The 24,280-nt window shown below is 38.2% G+C and overlaps 1 protein-coding gene across 5 annotated transcripts in view; it reads right to left on the bottom strand.

Moving 5' to 3' along the window:
- Nucleotides 1-24,280, bottom strand: part of LOC114490441 (LIM domain containing preferred translocation partner in lipoma) — a 636,657-nt gene that overhangs the window by 407,148 nt on the left and 205,229 nt on the right. For all 5 annotated transcript variants that reach the window (XM_036017287.1, XM_036017288.1, XM_028504415.2 and 2 more), the window contains one exon: nt 21,727-21,928. In XM_036017287.1, the coding sequence (XP_035873180.1) occupies nt 21,727-21,867 (141 nt within the window). In that variant the 5' untranslated portion in view covers nt 21,868-21,928. The remainder of the gene's footprint in view (nt 1-21,726; nt 21,929-24,280) is intronic.

Genomic DNA, 24,280 nt, shown 5'->3' with positions numbered 1-24,280 from the left:
ACCACGACTGAATTTGCTGCCTGGCATCATTTTAATAATATTAAAGTGGAACACAAATACTGACCCTAGAGTAGTGATTTTCAAACTATAGAAGGAAACTCATTAATGTGTAATAAAATCCATGTACTAGATCTCCAAGATTAATTTCTAAAATTGAACAGAATATAAAACATCATTGTACATCATGTAAAATAAGAGTATATACAGTTAAACAAAATACTCTTTCATATCATATATATGTGACTGTGTCTGCATGTGCATGCAATCATCAATGTAAAATTTATTTCTTACTGCAATGTGGGTCAAAAAATTTTTAAAGCCACTAAACTGGACAAATGTCTCTAAGTGATAACTATTAATAGCTAACTGCTACACAGTTAGCAAGCAAGATGGGCAAAAGCAAGTTTATAAAACCAGTAACACCAGCTCTAGGCCTCCCGTTCCTGTTCCTTGGGAGAACAAACCAGACCTCAGTTAGAAACAATGGGCACGATGAAGTGGCACTGCCTCTCTCCTCCCACATCCTCTCTTGCTTCGGACTACCAAGTTCCTGTTTCAGGAAACGAGGGTTCTTTGGGCCCTGGCCACCCTCCCTCCCTCTCTTCCCTCCCTCAAGGGAGACTCGAATCAGCCTGTAGGACCTACAACAAAAAAGTCACGTCCCTGAGCACTTTCATCAGATTTTCAGAAGATCTGGCTGGATGGCTGGGTTTGAGTAATTTTCTCTTTCTCTTGGGGTTGGTTGCCAGAAGATACTCGACTACTACTCTGCTTTCTCCTATGACCCGATAACCGTGCTCAGCAGACGGACGGTGTGCACATAACATCCTGACATGGCTTGGACAAGACCATTGTGCCTGGTTACAAAATGATGCCTTGCTTAACTCTCTCAAAACCGTTAGACCAAGATTTCCAAATTTTTTTTTTATTTTACAAGGGTCTAAGGATTTTTCTGTCTTCCTTTAAATGGTGATCATGATGGATCAACTGTATCTATCCTTACAGCAGCCAACATTTACATTAAAATATATATCAAGGCCCCAAGTCACCTCATTGTTTTTAATATTATTTACTTTTTTATCACAGGTAAATAAAGTAACCAAAAATTTTTCTGAGTTCATCTCTAGCATGAATAAAAATAAGAATGCAAGGGAACCCTTACAAATAATAGCTTCTTAGCCAGAGTCCTCCAGTCCCTCCTCTTTTTCCTAAAGTGCACAACCAAAATAAAGTTCACATCTTGTTTATCTCTAACTCTACACAGCTCTTGGCTGAACACCTTAAATGTTCTAGATGCTCAGTGGATGTTTGCTGAGTGAATAAAAGAGTGAATGTTCAGATTAAGCTTTTCTTCCCATCCCTTGAGACTTCCATCCATGCCCCCAACACAAATACTTCATTAAAAAAAAAAAGGTCACAGGTTACTTTTTAAAGATTTGATGCCCTCAAAACAGACTAGGAAGTTTTTGTAAAAAGTAGTTGGAAAAAAGCAACAAAGGTTCTGTATCTCTAACCAGTTTATCATCCCTTACACTACCCAGAAGATTCAAGTGGCCAGCCTCCCATTCATTCATGTATTTATTTGACTCTCTTCCTCACTACGAGGTTAACTTTGAAGAACTTTTGTTGTAACACCCTTCTTATCACAAAACCAAGTGCATATCGCATCTTCAGAATATAACCAAGACATCATGACCCCCAGATTCTTCCTCTAATTAATATCTAAATGTTATCATTAGAATTTTACAACTTTACATCAAGACTCTGGTTTCTATTAAAAATAGAAGTCCTCCGGCCAGGTTCCACTTTGACATACTCTCAAAGATGTAGACATCTCTCTATAGATAGATAGATAGATAGATATAGATAGGTAGAAATAGATATACATCTATATCTCAGCATGAGCACATATAACAAATATGTCTTGTATAGATTTTGGGAGTCAGGATACAAAATACAATAGAAAGATCGTGAAATTTGGATTTAGAGATAGCTGGACTCAAATCAATGATTCATTATTTATTAACCTTGAAATGTCACATAACTCATTATCTTTCCGAGCCTATTTTCATTATTTGAACACTGAAAATATTAGTGCCAAATTCCAACTAAAGAAGCTATATCAGATATCTGGCATATAATAGGAACAAATAAAATGTGAGGTCCCTCGTGAAGCATATGTAGTTAAGAACAGGAATGTGTGTTTTGCTCTGGTATAGGGATCATATTAGCCTAGAATGGAAGAGTCGAGAGGACTTGGGAGCAGCAGAGGAACATGCAGAAGGCATACAGAATGAGCATCTATGGCCCATGTCACAGCCTAACCAAATCCATGATATTTCATGGGAAAAATGTTACTCCCATGCCTTTCAGGCTTAATAAATTTCATGCAGTTTCTGTAGCTGAATCACATTTTCATACAATTTTAAAGTAAGAAGGAAATGAAAAGATAATATTGTTCAGTGGCATTATTTTACAATTGGAGAAACCAGCCCAGGGTGGTTTAGTGATGTTCATGTGCCCATTAAGTATGTAAGAAAGGATTCCTTTCTGCTGGACCATGTCCCTTGGTTAGCTCATGCCATGTGCAAGGTTGCCTTCTTGATTGGTTGCTACCACCTTTACAGTGTGGCTAAGGTAAAATTTCCTTTATTCCAGCAGACCCTTTTGTTCTCCCCATTTAGTTGAGTCTCCACACACACTTCTGAAATCATACTCAAAACAAAGTCAAGCTTTGCAATAGATGATTGACTAGGAATCATACCTTTATTCTCTGGGGAAGAAATAACAGGTGCCACTAGGGTTGGGTTTGTTTCTGAAAACAGGATGTTTGAGGAGCACTTCAAGCATGATGCCCAGATCCTAACTACACGCCTTGTGCCCTGAGATTCCCTCTGTGGCTCTAGCTTTGTCCTTCCTCCACTTCCAGTAATGACTGTTCTGTTACCAACAAGTGTCCTGGCAGCTGCTCCAGAGAAGGAAAATTCCCTGGTAGTCCCCAAGAGGGGCACAGGTCCTAAAATGACTCCGTCCTCAACCACAAACTGACACTGTTTTCTAGAATAAGAAGCAATATATTTCCAGTGACAAGCTCAGTCTAGAACTGACAATATTTTCATACAGGTTGATTTTTATCTGGGCAATATCCAGTATAAAGTAAACTGCATGAGACAGATTGGCTAGAAATGCTACAAATTCACAACTAGCAAAACATGCCTCAAAAAAAAAAGCAACCCATTTTTTAAAGGAAATGTGGCTGTAGCTGTTTGAAACAAGAAAGCTATTAAAAATCCAGAAACCCTGAAAAGAAAAAAAACTTCATTATGGCATGGCTGAAGGAATTGAAAGGGAAAATAAGAACAAATAAAATTTATGTAACCAAAAAATATCAAAATATTTGGGAAGGGCAGAGTCAGAGAGCTCAAACTTATCAGTCAGTGATAGTATAAAAGAACTGTTTTCAGCTTTACTGAACTTGGCCATACCCATGGGGCTTTGATTTATGCCTATGTCTTCTCCAACTGTCACAGAGAGATTTTTTTAGAAGTTCCAGGAGATGATCTTGCCAGTGCTTCCTCTCCAGGTGGCTCTGGGTGTTGAATCACCTATCTTTACTACTCTATGTGTTCTTTACATTCCAAACAAGCTCATGCAATAGTAACTCACAGGGGTAAGTATAACTGTGGGACAACTGCTGCCACTGCATCACATTTATTGGATATATTACATTCTAAGATGTTTGTTCATTTTTCCAATTAACTCATGCTCTTGGCAAACTACAGTCAGGTAGTGGTGGCATGGGAGCAAAATATCCACATCACGAATCATTGGTATCATCAGAGGGAAAGCAGCACATTATCGTTCTTACTTAAATACAACATAAAGTTAAAAGTAAATAGCTATAAAATGACTTAGACTCATGAACAGGATAAGTCAGGAAAAGCTATTGCAAAAAAAAATCACATAAATCACATATAAGTAATTCTGACTTTTTAATCATGTAAGTTTTGCCTTTATTATTACTCATCCTGAACTCTAGTGTTTCAAGTTTGTTTCCTCAAAATTTAGACCTGTTTGGGTTCCAAGAAGTCTAACTTATTGATTCAAGTATAAATCCTATTTGTCTTAATTAAGCTATTTAATCTGATCACAGGAAAAGTGTAACTTCATTTGTTGACGTTACAACCCTCCACGACTATTTTTTTTCCATTTATAGTGGGGGAAAAACTACATTCATTTTCAAAACTATGTGCATATTTTTTAATGTGGTGTATCACAGTTATTGATCTGCATATCTTGTATCACCCTTGCATCCCTGGAATAAATCCTGCTCGATCATAGTGTTTTCTCTTTTTAATGTATTGCTGGATCTAGTATGCTAATATTTTGTTGAGGGTTTTAGCATCTGTATTCATCAGGGATTTTAACCTATAATTTTCTGTTTTTATGTATCTTTATTCGGTTTTGAAATTAGGATAATGGTTGGCCTCATAAAATGAGCTTGGAAGACTTCTCTTGAATATTTTTTGGAATAGTTCAAGAAGGATAGATGTTAGTTCTTCATCAAATGTTTGGTAAAATTCACCTATGAAGTGATCTGGTCCAAGGCTTTTGTTTGTGCAGTGTTTTGATTACTGCTTCAATTTCATTAGTTGTAATCTGCCTATTCAGATTCTTTGATCCTTCCCGACTTAGTTTTTGAAGATTGTATGTTTCTGGGATTTTCCAGTTTGTTGGCATATAGTTGTCTGTAGTATTTTCTTACAATCCTTTGTATTTCTTTAGTGTCAGGTGTAACTTCTCTATTTTCATTTCTGATTTTGTTTATTTGGGTAACCTCCCTTTTTCTCTTGATGAGTCTAGTTAAAAGTTCATCAGTCTTGTTTATCTTTTCAAAGAACCAATTCTTGGTTTCACTGATCTTTGGTATTGATTTTTTTCAGACTCTGTTTTGTTTATTTCTGCTCTGATATTTATTATTCCCTCCTTCTACTCACTTTGGGCTTTGTGTGTTGTGCTATACATGATTTTTTTTTGAAAGTCAACCATTATAATACCATCTAGAGCAGTCCTGTAATTGAATCTGACAAACTGTGCTAAAATTGGAAAGGCAGTTCTTGGTGCTTACACCTTTGTTCAGGAAAAAAGAATTCTCCTGGAGAATTTTGCCATTCTCTATGTGTACTCAATAATGGCATTATGTTCAATTCTAGGCCCTGACAAATGAGGCTTTCTAAGACAGGCTGAATAAAATAATTAAACGCTTTAGAAAACCTGCAATGGAACAGATCAGCTAGAAGCAGGCAAGGAGAGATGGGTGAGGAACTTCTTGGAAGCTTGAAGGCCTCATACAGGGAAAAGGACTTGTTCTTTGCAATCTCCAAGGGCAGAGCGAGGACCAAAGGGACATTTGGGAAACAGCCAGTTTTTCCTAAAAATGGGGAAATTACCTTTTAATCCAAAAGGAACATGAGTAACCCTATAAATAAAATATACTCCCACCTCCACCATATATTCAAATGAAAGTAAACTTATGATTGTCTAAGGGGGGTATATCTGTACCAAAGGGATTGCTACTAAGCTCTATGTCCCACCAGAAAGCTTGAGGACTTCTATTTTGGTGGTCATGTTGTTGTTAAGTTACAGAAGCCCCATCTTTATTATTAAAGTTATACCTAGGTATTTTAAGCTTTATTCCCTCTGCAAAAGGGACCTTCTCCCACTATATTTTCTTAAATAGTATTACATTTAAAACTATCAGTTTTGAATATTAAGTTTGCACTAAGAAACCTTTATATAATTATAACTTATTATTATATTTATTCCATAAATATTTACTGAATGGTTCCTCCATACCTCAACCATATTAGGCAATGTGAATTTAACCATGACCAGCACAGAGTTGCTGCTCTCAAAGCCAAATTAGCTAGTTGACAAGGTAACTCTGACATTGCCTCACTAGACTAAGTACCTGTTTTACTTATCTGTTTGCTCTTCACCATTCCCTTCCCAGAGTTTATAACTCAAAAGTGGTGAAGGAAGAGCTCTCATTTAATGAGGACTGGGTCACAATTGTGGAAGTATGATCACACTGCTATAGTTTGTTCTTGTTTTTGTTGCATTCTGTTATTGTTTGTCTTCTTCTTTTCCTTTTCCCTTTTTTTTTTTTTTTTGGAGGCCAGATGCTTACAGCTAAACTCCAAGGCTAGAGATTGTAAATTTATCAGACTAGAGACATGTCCATATTTTATGAAGATTTCAAATCAAAATAAAGACAATTTTTCAAAAACATCAGAGCTATTCAAAGACAGAAAGGGCAGCTTCAGCTGCCTACACTAGAAACAGTGAAGACAAGTCTAACAAAACCTTGTGTGAGATGGTATAAGCTCAAGTACCAGGTGAGAGACTGACCTGCGTCAGTGGCTCCAAAATTTGGTAAGTGTTAAAAAATAAAAAAGGCACCCATCGCAGACCAATTATATTAGGATACCTGAGGGTGAGGCCCAAGTTTTGATATTTTTTGAAGCTCCCAGGTGATGATGTATAATGAGGAAAAAGAACCACTGAGAGATAGTTAAGGCCCCCTGAAATATAGTACTGGGTATAGTCTAGAAAGCTTTAGAAAGATTTTAAATCCTAAAGTTAAAGGAAAATGTGGTAAGAGGCATTGGCTTAACCTTTTCCATTTTAGCAGGTCATCAAGGAAATAAGCAGCTGGGCTAGAACAGTGGCTCTAATAAATGAGTCCAAGTTCTAAGATGTGCTCGTGAGGGAGAAGGAAAACTATCAATAATGCATTGGATGACGACAGAGAAGAGGGGGAACACACTTTGGAAATCTCAAAAAACCGTTACTCTATCTGGCTTTGCTCTATTGAGTAAGATACGCATTTTAGGTTTTAGGACCTCTTGTTCTTTTCCTTTCCTTCCGTTCCCTTCCTTCCTTCTTTTCTCTCCATCTCTATCTCTATCTCTGTCTCTGTCTCTGTCTCTGTCTCTATCTCTGTCTCTGTCTCTGTCTCCAGAAAACTCCTAGTCACAATCTCACCTCTCCTAAAGCTTCACTTACTTTAATGACATGCTTGCAAAATTCACTGGGATTTTGGGAATACTTGCAGGAGAGAATGCTTAGTGAAAATATTACATCAAGGGAAAAGCTATGGCTTTGGTATTGAACACACTTCTACCAAAAGCAAGAGAGCAAAAAAAAAGGAACTGTCATTGAATTTCTATGATATCCAAGTACCATAACATGAAAACAGCCTATTTTTAGTACTTAAGATTGTTTTTGAAAATCACCATGCCACTGAACCATATTTTTTTTTCCTTTCTACTACATCTTTCCCATTCCTTCCTAGCTACTGATAATTATTGACCAAGACCTTATAGCAAAAGGCAACAGTGGTTGCAGGTTGGCAGAACCTGGGAAAGCAAACATCCATGTCTACCCATCAGCTGTCTAGGGGAAGAGAAAGGTAAATGGGGAATAGAAAGGTAAAGGCATTGGTCAAGGCCAGAGTGAAAGCTGGCATCAGCCCCAAGAGAAAAATGCAGAAGTTCTGACTCTCAGCCCTTATTGCAAACCACCAGCCATTCTCACTTCCCCTGCCATCAGACTTGACTTTTGCCAGTGAGGGAAGAACCAGTTTCACAAACAATTATCACAATAAGAAACAAGGGTGGGGTACTAAGGGATCATAACCACGGTGGATTGCCTGCTGACTACAAGACCATAGTTAAGCTTTAAGAAATTGATTTGTTCCTTCAACGGTTTACTAGACCAGTTTATAATAAAATCAAAATCAAATTTGATTATAATATAATCAAATCAAGTTTATAATTGTTGATGATATTGATGTAGCTGACCCTTTTTTCCAGGAATACCAAAAGCTTCATAGGATGGAGAGAGGCAAACTTGACCTGAACAGTTAACTTTCACAATGTTAAAGCTGCCATAAAGCCACCACATATGAGCCAGTGCAGAAAAAGCAAAAGGGAGTTTTTCTATAGCCATTGATTGCCATATCATCACTATTATCATTATGTAACACAGTAGCATATGGGGAGCATTAAATGGTATACTTTCCAAAGATACTCTAGCCAACTGGGTTAAGCAATGGCCTCCTTGAATCAAAACCTATTGCTCCTTGAGGCTTGCATAGCTGCCTTGATTAAACACAGCGGCAGGCTCCAGTTGAAGAGATGATTCTTCTTTTTTGAAGGGAGGTAGAATAGAGTAATTGCCAGATGTTTGCAATTTTAGCTATAAAAAGATGGCTGCTTTCCATTCCTGAGTATGTTGAATCTTTTTTTCTTTCTACCCAAGCTATTGTGGTTCACTAAAATAGGCCACTGCACTGATGAATCATCATTCAAAACTGCAATAATGGAAGCAGAACAAATATGACATTTTAAATTCACAAAAAAAGAAATAAATTTAAAAATTATATGTAGGGGGTAGGTATATGCTAAGCAAAGGAAGCAAGGTACAGTATAAAGTACCTGAGAACCTCCTCTTGACTGCTTTCTACCTGTTGGACTGATACAAGCAGTCTCATCACCAACTGCTCAACTTTCGAATGGGAATGAGATCGTGCATGGCCTCTCTCTTAAAGGAGAAAACTCATGCCTTATCTACCTTGCCTAGAGGAGGCAAGGTAGATAGGCACTGCCTAGAGGAGATGTGCAAATATATATGGTGTATTGAAACCACATATAATGATATAACTGTCTACACACAATATATGTTATATAGTACATGCATCATATTTTCTTATGTAGTTATTACAACCCCAATGACCATCACCACCTAATGTTCAGTTCTCTCTTCAGACATTGATTGCCTCCTAAGTGTGATAACAGGAAAATGGAGACCTAGCTTTTATTTAAGTAGCACTAATATAACTGACTTGGGAGATTTGTGACCTCTTACGGAGTGGACGTTATCTTTCTTAATGAGTTAAGTATCTCTTTAAGGGTTTGATGACACATGGCTCCTTTCCCTGTAAAAGATATACACATGGACCAAGTTTAAACAGAATTTCAGGAGACTGGCTAAATCCCAAGTATGAATCACAGAAAGGAATGGGATACAAGATGAAATTCCTTAAATTAATTATTTTTCTGTGATGATATAATTAGTAACATTTTTAAATCTGCTCTGCCTCATTTGATACTTTGGAAAACAAAATATTTTTAAAAGTAATAAAAAAATCACCAGTTTACTTTATGATCAGTTGCATTATCTGTAGTAGTTCAATAACAAAATAAAATGCTTCTCCTTAGACAGGTACTATGAATATGAATGTTCTGTTTTTTCCATGTTGACATAGTTCATGTAAAGTCTCTCTCTAAGGAAGGCACAGTTATGCCAAGTCAAAAAGGACATATCAACATATTATAATTCTAGCAGAGACAAATGAAAGAAAAATCGATCCTAAAATGTCAATTAGTAAAATGCTACTATACAGCAAAAAAGGATAAAATGAAGGATCATTTCAAAAATGACCAGCATAAGTCATATTTGAACAATTATGATTTAAAATACATGGATTAAAAAAACCTGAATTTTAGCCCCCTTAACTAATGTCAACTCTTCAATTTTAATAATGGCAATAAGTACAATGGCAGCTCCCATTGGTTTAACCATTATTTTGTGCAAAATGTTGTGCCAATTTATTTACTCAATTTTGAAAGCAACTCTTTGAGGTACATATATCTCTATTTAATAAGAACAAGTTGAGTGAGTTTAAGTAGCTACTTCACCGAGTTAGTCCAAGCTCCCGAAGAATAAGAGAGAGAATCCAAATGCGAACCCAGATCTATCTCACGCTGGAGTGTACATGCTGAACCCCTGACTCGCCCCAGTCTTCCTTCTGTCATCCTCTCCACCCTGCCTGGGCCGCAAGTAAACTCTTGTTTCTGAATCTTCCGAGAAGTTAACCATAGAGCCGCTACACAAAAAACTGATAGCTTTATATTGTTAGTTAACTGGTCATTTTCACATGTCAACTTTCTAAATAAAATAAAAGCTGTTTAAGGGCTAGGATGTGTTTTTATTCTTGTCCTCTCTACTATAGAGCCCTAGTCAATAAAAAGGGCATGGCAAGCATCTGAACTGGTCCTAGTAGAGGAAGTGAAGTAAACGCAGAGGGTGAGATATAAAAAAGTAAAATCTATCTACTGAGGACCACAGTGGGTGGGCACATATGACATTTCAAGGACACTTCAAATGCTAATATTTCTAAACAGACTTTATATAACTTGGAGACTTCAGTCCCAGTAAAAAATTTTCATGAAAGAAGCACTTAATAAAACTAAGTCATTATGACATATATGAACAGATCAATAACAAAATTATCAGTTAATTTAAGTGTCATTTTAATTTCATCTTAGTGTCAATAAATCTACCAATAATACCTAACAAGTTTAAGCAAGATGGAGTGATTCACCTGAATTAATGACTATTTCAAATGGTTATTCCAAAAGCTTCCTGAAATAATGTCTTCTTCGTAATGACTTCTAGAGATTACTTTGGCTGTTTTATACTTCAGTCCATCATCTCATACACACCCACACACAGGTGAATTCTAAGCAATTTTTGCATGTCACTTGGAGAAATTTAATTTCAAACACTTCTGAATAGTAATGATGGAAGAAAATAACAGTGAGAATTTTTCTTTTAATAAAAAATAATAATAGTATTAATATGAGATGAAGTATAGTGCTGAGGAAAAGCACTAGACTTGGAGTTAGGAGGCCAAGGTTCAAATCCCAGCTTTGCCCTAAGCTAGTGTTTTCATTTTGCATTATAGTCTCTGCAGAACAAGGGTGAGGATGCCTATCTTTCCCAGTGTTGCTGAAAAGACTGGGTTAACAGGAAAGCAAAGTGGACTACAGATGAAAAAAACTAATAAATCCACTAAAAAGTTTTTCATATCCTTACAATTTTCTGCCAGAGAAATTGTTTTAGTAATAGTAATATCAGTGATTATTATACAGTGATTATTCTATAGTTCTGATACTTCATTTACAGGAAAACAATAAAATTTGGTGAAACTTGGCTTCTACATTCATAAGCCTCACTGCAGGTCACCTGAATGTCAGGTTTTTCATTTGTCTGTAGGAACCACACTAATGTGGGAACCACAATAATATTACAGGATATCGTGGCGTTTAAATTAGATATTATGTGGGAAAGTGCTTCGAAACTATTCTCACGCACACGCATCTTTATTTCATAATAAAGTCCTTCTTTCATTGCTTCCTGTTTCTCAGGATCACCCCAAACTGGAGAGAAGTTTAAAAAGTAAAACAGAACCAAACAGCCAACAAACAAAAAATTTCCAGTTGGCTCACATCTCACATTCTTAAGGGTGTGTGTTTGATTAGGTGAAAAGGCTGCTTTGACCTAGTTTCAGGACAATTGCCTTTTTGCGCTTCTTTTTTTGTCTTAACATCTACATATACAGCAACACTGCACTCTGCAGCATGGTAGATACTTGGGGAGGAAAGGTGTGATCTTTCTGGCCAAGACCACCATCAGGAAGGTGCTTCTTGCCCACAGAGTGATGAGATTGGTATGCACTTGTTTCTCAGTGCTGCCTCCCTGGAGCTACCCCATATCCTGGAGCTATTCCTAAAGCTATCTTTCAGAGCATACTAGATGTTTGAGTCCACTCAGGGTGAAGTTACTCTGCTCATATTGCAAAGCTGCTCCCAGGAGTCTGGATGTACTGCCTAGGGACATGAGCAAAGAGCAGCCAACATTACAAGGGTCAGAACAGGCACCTTTCTGTGCTTTCGCACACACTGTTCCCTTTGCTTGGTTATCCACCGCCCTCTTCTGCATGGCTAACAACTAACTCATTCTCCAAGCTCAGCTCTGATGTACCCTCCTCTGTGCAGCTTTTCCCAATTCCTTCCACAACACTGCCTTCATTTTCTTTTATGGCATTTAACTTACAGAATGCAACTTGATGGGTTATGGTGGCTAGTATATGTCTATCTTGATTAGCAGGCTGTCTATTCTGTTTGGAAATAGCAACATACAGAACAATGTAAAGAGTGGATAATAAGGAAGAATGTTGAATGTCAAAGTGCTAAAAGGGAAGAAATGTCACATCCCAGGAACCTGTCCCTGGTGCTGTGGTTAGCTGTCCAGCTTCTGACTATAGGAAATCTAAGGAAGGATGATAAAAATATAATACCCTAAGTTATTTTTTTCTTTTACAGCTTCTAGGGTTAATCATTGTTCCAGGATACAATTTCTTTATATGGTATATTTGCCCAAAGGCTCAGGTGTCAGGTTTATTTTTATAATATCTATAATGAATCCATTTATAGATGATTTGCATAAACCTGTCGTGACCCAAAATCAGCTGAGATTTTAGGCATTCCTACCTGATGTTACACAATAGCAAGTACTCTATAATGCAGGCACTTGGACATTACTGAGGCATTCTAGAAGAACCCACTTCTGTTTTTGGGTCCCAATTAAAATTCCTTGGGACAATATATTCAGAAAACTGGTATTTATGATGAAAGCACAGAGGGAAAGCTTAGCAATATGCAGGAGGATTTCAGTCCCTAAATCTCTACATTGTTTACATGATAGAAGAGGTATAAACACTCCAAAGCCACCGTTATTAACTAAGCAGAGAGTGTGTAACCCCAAGACTTGGAGAAGGTTCACAAGGCATTAAAACACTGGATGCTGGCATTATTGAAATAAGCAAATGGCTTCCAAACTTTGGGTTAGCATCAATCAGAATTATTTGAGGAGTTTTGTTTTATTTCTTTTTGTTTTAATGTAGATTCCTAGGCTCCGGCCCCGATTCTGATTCTGTATGATAAACATGAGCCCTAGAAACTGTTTCTTTTTTTTGTTTGTTTTTTAAAAGTGTTTCCTAAATTGTTTGATGTATGGCCAGCTTTGAAAAACACCAGGATAAACTATGCATTATGATAGTGACCTTCAAGGTGTGATGTAGGCAGTTCCACATGCATGCAAGATGGCACCTAGGGAAGGAGAAGAAATCATTAAGAAATCTATGTGTATGCACTTCTCTTACCATTACTGAACATTTTGTTTTAAAATAAAGACTAATAGAAAGTTGTAAAGATAGAATGAAGAGTCCCACGTACTGCTCACACAGAGTCTCCCAGTAGCAACATCTGATATAGATATAATATCAAAGCCAGAAAACTGACATTATTACATTACTGTTAACTAGCCCTTATTTGGTTTTCATCATTTTTTACTCTGCATTCATTTGTGTGTGTTTATAGCTCTTTGCAATTTTATTTCATGTATAGATTCATGTAGCACCAGTACACCCAAGATAGAAAACCATCCCACCACCACAACAAGGCTCCCTGTTGCTTTTTCTTGGTTTGAACACCTACTCCCTGCCCCACTCCATCCCCGATTTCTGTCCCCTAGCAACCACTAATCTGTTCTCCCTGTCTACAGTTTTGTCATCTCAATAATGTCTCATAAATGAGATCCCACAGAATACACCACCTTTTGAGAATGACCTTTTTTTATTAAAGATAATGCCCATGAAGTCAACACAGGCTGTTGCATGTGTTAATAGTTCATTCCTTTGTATTGGTGAATAGTATTATTCCATTGTATGAACACACCAGAGGCTGTTTGAGCATTTACCCATCGAATGTCATTTGAATCTTTTTCAGCAGTTTGTCATTATGAAAAGTTGTCATGAACATTTATGTACAGGTTCATGTATAAACATAACTTTTCATGTCTCTGGATTAAATGTCCAGAAGTACAACTGCTAAGTCAATGCAGTTGTTTAGTTGCATGTTTACTTTGGTAAAAAATTGGCAATATGGTTTCCAGAATGGTTATACATCCATTATACATACCCCTGCCAGAAATGTATGAGAGATCCAGTTTCTCCACATCCTCCATAGCATGTAATTTTTTTTTGCTATTCTAATAGATGTGTGGAAATATCTTATTGTCATTCTGTATGTATTTTATTCTTGAAAAACATTTAAGTGTATTCAGATGTAAAATATTAGATGACACAGTGTCACACATTTATATAATTTAAAAATAAAGGAGATTAAAGAACACCTTACCACACAACATTGCATTATTCAGTTTCTAAAGTCAGACAAAGATAAGGAATCCATCACCTTATTAAGGAATTCACTTCAGTAGTTAATTAAGTTGACATTACAAAATGACAGCGATTTTGTCAACAATACATAAACTTCTTTTTGTTCTAAAACATTTAATCTCCTCTGTTCACATATGCTAATTCTATCATTGTAGCTTCGACACAAGTCACCCACACACATCAGTGGCACAGAACTGTGGCAAGCACGGAAGGACCCACAGACCAAGGCTCACCGGTCCCACCTACTGTTCTGTGATACTGAACAAGGCACCTGGCCTCCCTGCGCCTCTAAAGTCAGGGCAATAAGCCCTGCCTGTATTCAACAATTTCCACTCATTATCTATGGCACTCCTCGGGCAAAGGCACTACGACTCCCACAAATATATTAGTGAATTAGCTCATCTCATCTAGGAATTGAAGGGGTTGTATTAGAAAATTTTTACAGTTTGGTTCTAGAATTTTACAATTTGGATAGTGATAGTAAAACTACCACTGTTATTAGTCTTACCAGCATTAATCAGTGCTATATTTATATCACTGTTTACCAGTATTCATTAGTAATAATTATTATTATATTACTACACATTCGTTAGTCTTATAGTAGTAGTATTATAATTTAGAATCATTATTAGTAAAAGTATGTATAGATTGTGAAATGCATCTAGTAAGTAAATACTATTTTATAATTATATCAATATTACTCATTATTAATAAAAAGCTGTTTTTATTACAGCAAGACGTGTGTTCCATGAGGCAGAGATTAATATATATGTGGCTCATTGTAATTACATTAGCACCTGGAAGAGTGCCTGGCGCAAAAATCTATTTTAAGTGAATGATGGTTGAAAAACTATATAATAGTAATTCCTTAGTGTTGTAAGGTATTGCATGGTTTATAAAACATTTTCACACTCATTGTTGCATTTGATCCTCAAAACAATCTAGACAGATAATATTACCAGCTAATTTCATAAATGAAGGAAGGGCATGTGAAACAGTGAAGTGTCATGCCCAAGGTCAATGTGTAACGGAGGCTTGAATGTGAATGCCCTAACCATCAAATCAGTGCTGGATCATGTCCCTTTTAAGAGTCAGTATGGCCTATGCATTTGGTAAGCTCTAATGTCACCCAAAGAATCACAAGTTCTTTGTGGGAATAAGCAACATAAAGATCAAACTAATACAATTAATATCTAACCCTTTAATGAATGAGCAGCTTGACCTCTCTCCCTCTTGAGGCTCTGAAAGGGAAAGCTCACGTGCTACACGCCGCAATGGCAGATGAGGCTCAAGATGCTGCCCCCTAACCCGAAAAGGGGCATGCCAGTCAAGCCTGAGTCTCACTGGAGCTCCGGACATTTCAGTGACTTTGCGCCTGTCCTCATGACAGACCATGCATAATTAAAACAAACATCTGAGAAGCTGTAATTGCTCTTCTGTGATTGCTGGCAACCTAACAGAACTGTCAGGACTACATAAAGAAGCTATTTCCCATTTGTTACCTCCAAAGCCACAGTCCAGAGTCACCTTTCCTGGCAGGGAACACAGACTCTAGGGCTCCAGGGACAGCAGAACACACTGCAAGTCTAAATATTTAGATATCGCTGTTCAGAGTTCACAGTCCTCCTATATTTTCTTCCAGGTTTGAAAAAGAAAAAGGTTTTACTGACTGTAAGAAGAGAAGCGGCACAAAATTGGCCTGCATGCTCCACATAAAAATGATAGGGGAAACCCATTCTAAAGTACATTGTTAATTATATTGCCATAGGTGGCTATCCAGTTCCCTTGCATTTTAGCTGTGCGTTGAGAAAACATACCTCCTGCCTAACCAGGCTACATGACTTCACAGCAATAATGGCTTAGTTCTCCCCCAAATATCAATAATCCAGGACACATCAATTCCTAGGAGCCACGCCACAGCCTTGCCTCACCCAGAGTGAGACATTAGAGATACAGTGGATGAGCACATTCAGGAAAGTGGGATTCTAGACCCAATTCAGTCCAAAATTCTTGGGTAATTTTGGAAGTCATTCTCTTCCCTTTCCACTGAGTTTCCATATCTGACAAGTGAGAGAACTGGAATAGATAACCTTTAAATTCTTTTCTCGTTCTGCTACTCAAAGACTTTGTGATTAAGACATGGAGAATGGCTCGGGAATGAATGCAAACAGGGAACAAGCCTGGAGGGAGACTCAGGTGTTCACAATGGTATTTTGTTCTAGTCTACACTAAATTAGCAATCACCTATAACAGATACCTCCCCCTCCATGGAATGGATTAATCCCTCAGGGTAGCAAAAACCACAAAGAGAGCTAGTAAAAAAAAAAAAAAACTCTTTCACTGAATAGAGTTTATTCCACCTATTCTGATCTAACTTTGCAGACCTAGTGGAAGCAATATAGGCAAAGATTGAAAACAGAGGCCTAATTTATATTACATAATTCCTACATAGTATAAGGAAATATATGTAGGAATACTATGTGAAGAGAGCAACCATTTTAAAATTAACGTCAAAAAAGGATGATGAAATAATAAAATAATGGAATTAAAATCAATGAGGCTGTCTAGCCTAATCACCAATAAATAGAAGCCTTTAAAATCAGCAGGAGTCCTGCATATGGAGAGCAGAGCCTACCTCTGCTATTTCATTAGCTACATGACTATTGAATAAGTTATTTCACTTTTGGTAGATTACCACTCAGTACAATGGCAGTAACATCTGTTCCACCTAACTCAGACAGCTAGATAGAGTAAGTTCACTTTCGAGAACTGAATGACCGTGAATACGGAAGTGCCGTATGAACTATAAAAAACTGTACAAATATAAAGGTATTATACTGAGAGGGTCACCTTGAATATGCACCATATGGATTTATGGATTTATTTTATCAAAAATTGTAAATTAATAAAATCTTTTTTTAAATTAGAGACTGGAGAAAGTCCACTTTAGGCCACAACAACTCTGACTTTATGAACTTGAAAACTTTACAAATCATTCTGTATGATAATTTATTATAATAATGGATTAACAATGAAAGGTAATTTCAAAATCATGTCAAGAAAATAATGTGTAAGTGAAGTAGAAAATACTACATAGCTTCGTCTCTACTGAGAGAACAGAAAAAGAAAGATCTATATCTTTTTCTGCCATCAAAGTCTAAGGTTTTGTTTTGTTTTTATTTTTCTGTTTATTTTTTTCTTCAAATTTGAAGCAGGGGCAGTGGGGCCCAGACTATGGGATAAAGAACACTGCTGGCTAGAACCTTCAAGACCAAAAGAAAAATCACATCATCCCATTGTCCCCATTAGTCTAGAATAGAAGGTGATGAGACAAAGCCACACATACATACATACTAAAATTTTCCACAAAAATGAATAGACATTTAACATGGTAAAGTTTATATGAAGACAAAACTTTATATATGTGTATATATATATATATATATGCTCATAAGAACATAGTACAGGCACAAAAGGGTTTTTGGGAACCCAGGGGCATTCCAAACAGGTGAGGAAACACAAGTTGTTAAAAAAAAATCAGAGGAAAGTATGAGGAAAGTATGAGGACAATGGTAGTAAAATGAAAAGACCCTACGGCCTAAAGAGCTACTAACTGAGGAAGAAAAAGCACACCCTACTTTTAAGTGTGCCTAAGCCCTTTAGAGAAAGATTATTAGCAGAATACCTTATAAAAGAAAATTATAACATATGGTATCACATAAATATAAGTTGATGTGGAAAACATGTGGGTACTTTTCCACTTTCACAGTCAGAATTAAAAAATGAGAAAACAAACCCCAGAAATGACAGATATAATAACTGAGGTGAGAAATGTAATCGGTAACTTCAGGGTAGCAATGATTTAAGCAACTCCTGAGCTGAAAATCTCAAGGGCTGGGTAGAGGAGACTGAAAGCAATTCAAAGACCAAGGTTGAACTGCACAACCATTAAGCCTCTTAAGTGTTTGAGAAGCTAGAACCTGTGCCCAGATGAGCAGGTTCGTGTTGCTCAGGCTTAACTATTATCTCAAACATAATTGAGTACCTGCTATGGGTCAGGTCCCTTGCTGGGTGCTGTTGGGAGGAGAGGCCTGAGTCAGACAGTCCTGCCTCCGAACATCCTGAGGCTCCTGAAGGAGACAGGTTTGTACACAAGTACGTCAAATAGAAGACATGTGGTGAGAACTGTATGAGATGCATAAAGAGGTTATAATGTGATGAAAAAGAGACCTCATTCGAATATAACACGAGATCCTGGGTAACTCTGGATACAGAGGGCACCTGAGGTCTATTGCCAGCTCGGCCCTGAGCGGGCTGGGCATTTCTGAGCCAATCACTTACATTCCGCACTACAGCTCTCACATTTATACCAGGAAAAAAAAAGTGGGCTATGTGATTTCCATTGCTACTAACTTTCTGTCTCTCTGATTGGGTTATAGGAGACCAGTCTCTCAATGATCCTAGGAATGAAAAGTCTTGATGGGACACAAATTTGGGAGAGTGTATACTAAAAGCAAAAGATGGCATAAGCTGAGGCACAAGACTCCAGCATTACCAATTCACCCTGTAAATAAAAACCGTTACCTGCTCCTAGGGATTTCACTAATGAGACAAAGAAGAAAAATAAAATGGATATAAATTTTTAAATGTATAAAAATTTAAACAAAACAGTATGAATTACAAAAATGGTTAGAGTAACAGAGATGCACTAACATTTAGATTAAATATAAAGCAGAGCATATCTTATACTTCTAACAAATATCATATCATAATGTATAGCAGATGAAAAGATGTAGCTTCATTTTAAAAAGTCTGAATATCCATAAACCTTTCCCCATATTTGTCTTTAAAATGTATTTATGCAAGGGGAATGTTTTTCCTTCACGTATTCAAAAAAAGGTTATATTAAAAAGAGAGATTGGCAGAATTGCAAGAAAGAATCTAGACTTCAGAAATTAAATGAGACTGAGTTGCTTCAAATGAGGGTGCCATATTCCAAACTGTTTACTGTAAGAAAAGAATTCCTGAGTGCTGCATTCACCCATCCAGCCATCCGCCATCCATCCAAATATATACATACATAAGAACATACAGACATACATTTGACCATACACAATCATTCCTACTAAAAACACAGTAGCATAATAAGAGCCAAGAGGAACATAAGGACGAGTGAGAAACCATGTCTTGTTGCTTAAATGGGGAGACAAAGCTTACATTCTTACAAGGAAGTAAGGAAGTATCTATCATATGGGGCCCAAGCACCACATATGCCATGAATAGGACAAGCACATTGGGTAAGGACAACAGCCTCGTTTCAAAGGCTTAGTAGCCACAAAACCATAGAGAATAACATCTCTCCTCTCTAAGCTTACATTTCTTTATGTAAAAAGACACTTACTTCATAGGGTTATCGGAGAAGGCAATAAAATGATAATGAAAAATCATTTCAAGTAGACTACATGTTCAAGGTCTGACAGAGCAAAAGCAGGAGAAATACAAAAGTAAAAATTAGAGAGTCAGAGTAAGATGTATGTGGGAACCCAGAGAAGGAAGTGATGACTTCTGATCGAGGCCATAGCCAGACATTTTGGAGAAGGTGACATAAATAGGATTTTGATAGATGACAAAAGGGTGTAAATAATGTATTAAAAGAAACGAGTTGAGCAAAGAGACACAGAGTATCAGAGATTGCACCAGTGTCCCTAGAGAACAGGACAGACAATAAGGGAACCTCCCATAGTATAGTATAGTAAAGGTAGGGCATCTCAAGGTAAGGAGAGTCACCCACAATCCAACTCACCCTTTTTCATAGCACTCAGCGTGAAGGAGTCTAGAGGAGCCATGACATGCTTCTCTCCTCCCGCTCCTGCATGCTATTTTATAGCTGACTTAATAGAGGATATGTCCCCACCTGAACCTGGCATGTGCATCAACTACTAAGACTCCCTCACATGTTTGCCTCCTATTCCATAAGGGATGCTATGCTGTCTTTATTCCTTTCATTTTAGAGGGAAGTCCATTTTAGCTCTCCCCAAAAGTTAGGAGACAAAATAACAATCCCCCTGGGGAGTAGACCAGGGGAAATATTGAGAAAACAAATGAGAAAGCCAACATATGGCTCTTCTTGTCCTCATGAAGAGGGATTCTCTTCCAGATCCCATTCCCAAGTCCTGCTATCACTAAAGAACAATAAGCCAAAGGAAAGCAGTTCCACGAAATTCTGTTTAACCGCAAGATGCATCCTCCTTCAGGACCAATATAACTTCAGGCCTGCCATGGACAGCAGTAGGGCACCACGGGCATCACTTACGGTTTTTCCACAGCAGCTCTCTAACAGTCTTGCCATTGCCCTCCCTGGACAAATGATGCCAAAAGACCCACAGCCACAGCTCACCATGCCCGCTGGTGCCTGACCTCCCCACCTGTCTCCAGTCACTTTACCCAGCTCCACGTCTGGGCTAGGCTTCTGACTTCAGTCCTCCAACACTGGTAGACTAGTAAAGTGTTGACTGGGGGCAGGGTGAGGACTAGAATGAAAAGAGAGAGGCTGAACTATGTCCCACAGAGTGAAACAGTCTCACACAAAATTGCTAGCGGGGAGGGGGGTGGCGGCATGGAAACGCTAATGTAAGAACAAAGCAGAAACATCTTAGAGAGAATACAGTAATTTTTTCTTTTAAAAAAGCAGGATGAGGGAGAAAAAAATAGAGAAGGGGGGTCTGAATCTCTTTTCACTGCCTCTTCTCTCTCAGCAACCAGAAGTCTAACTAACATTCTTCTCTTTGTTAGTACGAGTTATTGTTGAATGAGTAGGGATGAACTGCCATCATTGACTTGCAAAAATGTGGAACCTCTTCAACCACACACATGCCAGTCTTTATGCTCCCTATGGGGTTGAGTGTGTAAAAGTGCACATATGTATACACATGACACGCTGAGCTCATGTAGATCTTCAGATTCCACTTGATATAAATATTGAATGTACTGCTATTAAAACCCCTAAAACTAGGCTTCACTCACACTTGTCTGTGCGCTTCAAAAAAATGCAGATGTCACAGAGTTCTCCAGACAACTCTAACCTACAGCAGCTTAGAGGAGTAACCTACAACAGCCAGAGAAGGCAAACCAATCCCAGGTGCCTTATCAGGTTCACTTCATATGGGCTTTCCTTTAAACCACTACACGGCAGGATTTTCAGACATCCAATGGCAAGAGGGAGAGTCGACTGCAGGGTAGATGCACATCTACAGGACAAGGGAGGGGGTAGAAGATAGTTCAGCAGGACAGTGAGTTATAAACGAAGCGACCGAGGTTCTAGTTTTGGCTCTTGCCCTAATTCACTGTGTACCCCTAGCCACACAACCCCTCAGAGTTCTCAATCTCTTCATCCCTAAAGGAAGAGTTAACTTAGATAGCTCCTAGGGAATTTTTATCCTGTGATAGTCAGTGAACTCTGAGAAACACACTACAGATTCTGAAGCTGCCTCTTTCTGACACACATCATGCTGTAAATCACTTTTATTACATTGAACTCTCCCACTTAGGGCACCCAACCCTGAAATCCCTACACTTACCTTCCCCTCCAGGTTGCTTGTATGGGTTGTACTTCGGCTTCGGAGCAACCACTGGTGCAAATTTTTTGGGTGGCTGTTGTGTAGACACTGAAATGCTGGGGGTCCCAAAGGAATGGGTGGTCTCCATTCGCGCAGGCACATGGCCAAGGGGCTCCCCGGTACTTTTGGGTGGCAGCCAAGAGGGGTGAGACATGGTTGGAATCTAGAATTTAAAAAAAAAATACAGTGTTTTTTATGGAAACATGGAAATGGAGGCAACATATCTCAATTCATTACTATTTTATCTTAATCCATACTTGATGGAATCTTGAAAATTCTCTCTGAGAAGAAGAAAGAAGATGAATGGAGGAGGAGGCAGGGAAGAGGAAAAGAAAAAGTGAACGCTGCCACTAACTAATCTTAAATAACTCTCTTCTAACATTGACCTATGTTAGTGCCTGACACTGCTCAGGAAGTAGATACAAATAAGAAATAATCCCTAACCTGAAGGAGTTTCTATAGTAGGAGAATTGTGATGCCAGTAAGGTTGAAAAAAGCTTCAACTGTATTAATAATCTATTAAAATAATGATCACACCAGTTACATAAACGACAGTATGTGCCTAACCGAGGCGATAAGTCACCTAAGTGAGCATTTAAAAAGTGTTGCTGCAGAAAAGGATAAGATCACTTCTTGCCAGCAACAGAAGACCTCACTGATGCAGTGACCTTCAGACAGACCTTGAGTACAGAATAGAGGTTGGGCCTGAACAATGTTAGCATAGTTACGTGGACAGAAAAGCACACAGTCCCTTGCACTTACTGTGGCTGCAGGGGGGATAAGAAAAAGTAGCTAGCAACAGAACTGAAATGTGGAACAGAACAGGCAAGCTCTGCGTCACGCCAAAACTTATTTAGGCATTAAGGGACTCCCAAAAGTTTACTCTTGAAACAGGACAAGATACTTTAAAATGGTCCCTCTGGCAGAGGCGGTACTGCTCGCCACCAAGGAGCACTTGTAATCTGGAGGATGAGAATATTGTTTGCCACTATGCCTAGGTAATTACTGGCACTTAGTGGCCAGAGGCCAGAATGTTCAATACCTGTAATGCATTGGTCAGCCCCACATGACAAAGAAATAGCCCATCAAGAGCTATGCTGACTTGATATCATACTGGACCTTTATGAAAAACTTAACTAGGAGGGGGACAAACAAGCCTAGCAAAGGTGCTGTTCTAATTAGATTAAAATACACTATATGAGGAAAGAAAAAATGATGCCTTGCATGTCAGAGTGAGCCAATCACCCCTGCAGGCAGCCTGCGGGCTGGGGCTGAGCCTCAGCAACTGCTGCTGAGGAGGGCTCTCCAGGCCTGATTGCAAGAGCTCTCCAGCGGAGGGAGGCCCGGAAGGCACCCTGTACCACTCCAACCCCAAATCCACCCAGTAATTTATTAATTGAACTGAATTAATTGAGAGGGCTACATGATTACCTCCAGATGTCTGTAAAGACAAAGAGCACTGGAAATACCAGAAAAAAGTAAAAGCCTCAGCATGTGACATGGCAATGAACAAATGGGGCGAAGGGGAAAGTAGGGGTACAGTGTTGTTTGAGTGTTAGCATCAGGTCACACCGGATGAGTGACATGACCTTGAGCAGCCTCCCAGTCCCCATCACGTGCCTCAGGTACTTCCACTCCCTCAAAATTAAGATAAAAACCCTGTCCTCCTCAACTCCCCCTCAGAGTGCTTATGGCAACCAATGAGATAACAATATTAAAGTGCTTTACAGATTGCAAAGTACTATTCAAAAGGAGAAGAGAAAAACCGTTGGAAATGTAGTTTTCTCAATCAAGAAGATAACATTATCAATGAGAAGAACTCTAAACTGACAATCAGGGGGCTTTTGTTACTGAAGCCAGTAACACTGCTTTTTCAGTCTGATTGCAGTCTTTCCTTCTCTCTTCCTCCCTGGTATCTCGTGCACAAGCCGTGTACAGATACATTTACTAAATTGTTTCCCTGAAAGGGCAGCGAGAGTATTTCACGCATCCCTAAGTCATCATTACAAGGCCTATCACAAAAACAAATACGGAAAGACAACCATGAAGGTAAACCTAGGTGCATATTTAGAATCATTTGAGAAGACTAAAATATATATATATATATCTAGATATATATATCAAAACCAAGCCCATCTCTCAGGTTGAGAAGCACTAATTTTCATTATGCTTGTTTTTTTTTTTAATTGATTCTCGCTCTTCTACTAAAAGGGGATAAAAGTGTCTGTTCTGCTTTCAACATGACTAAAGTGAGCATAAGTGGGAACCAGGAGGATACAATAAAGGTTTGAACAGTTTAATGCACTAGGCACTTTTGTAGTACACATTTTATTTGTACATTTTAAAAATGGGTTAATGTGATCATTGCCACTTCTCTGTAACTCTAAAGTTATTCCACTATAGAAACTTTAGAAAATAGGTTAGTATAGGATGCAGTGATTTCAAAAGCAAAGATGCACATTTCCCAAGAAATCCCATATTGCCAAATGACTGTGGAATCCTTCTGGGAGAGTAT

Source organism: Phyllostomus discolor, chromosome 2 (genome assembly GCF_004126475.2).
Source record: "Phyllostomus discolor isolate MPI-MPIP mPhyDis1 chromosome 2, mPhyDis1.pri.v3, whole genome shotgun sequence".
NCBI classification, from domain to species: Eukaryota; Metazoa; Chordata; class Mammalia; order Chiroptera; family Phyllostomidae; genus Phyllostomus; species Phyllostomus discolor.
This window is presented reverse-complemented; position numbering and strand designations above follow the sequence as displayed.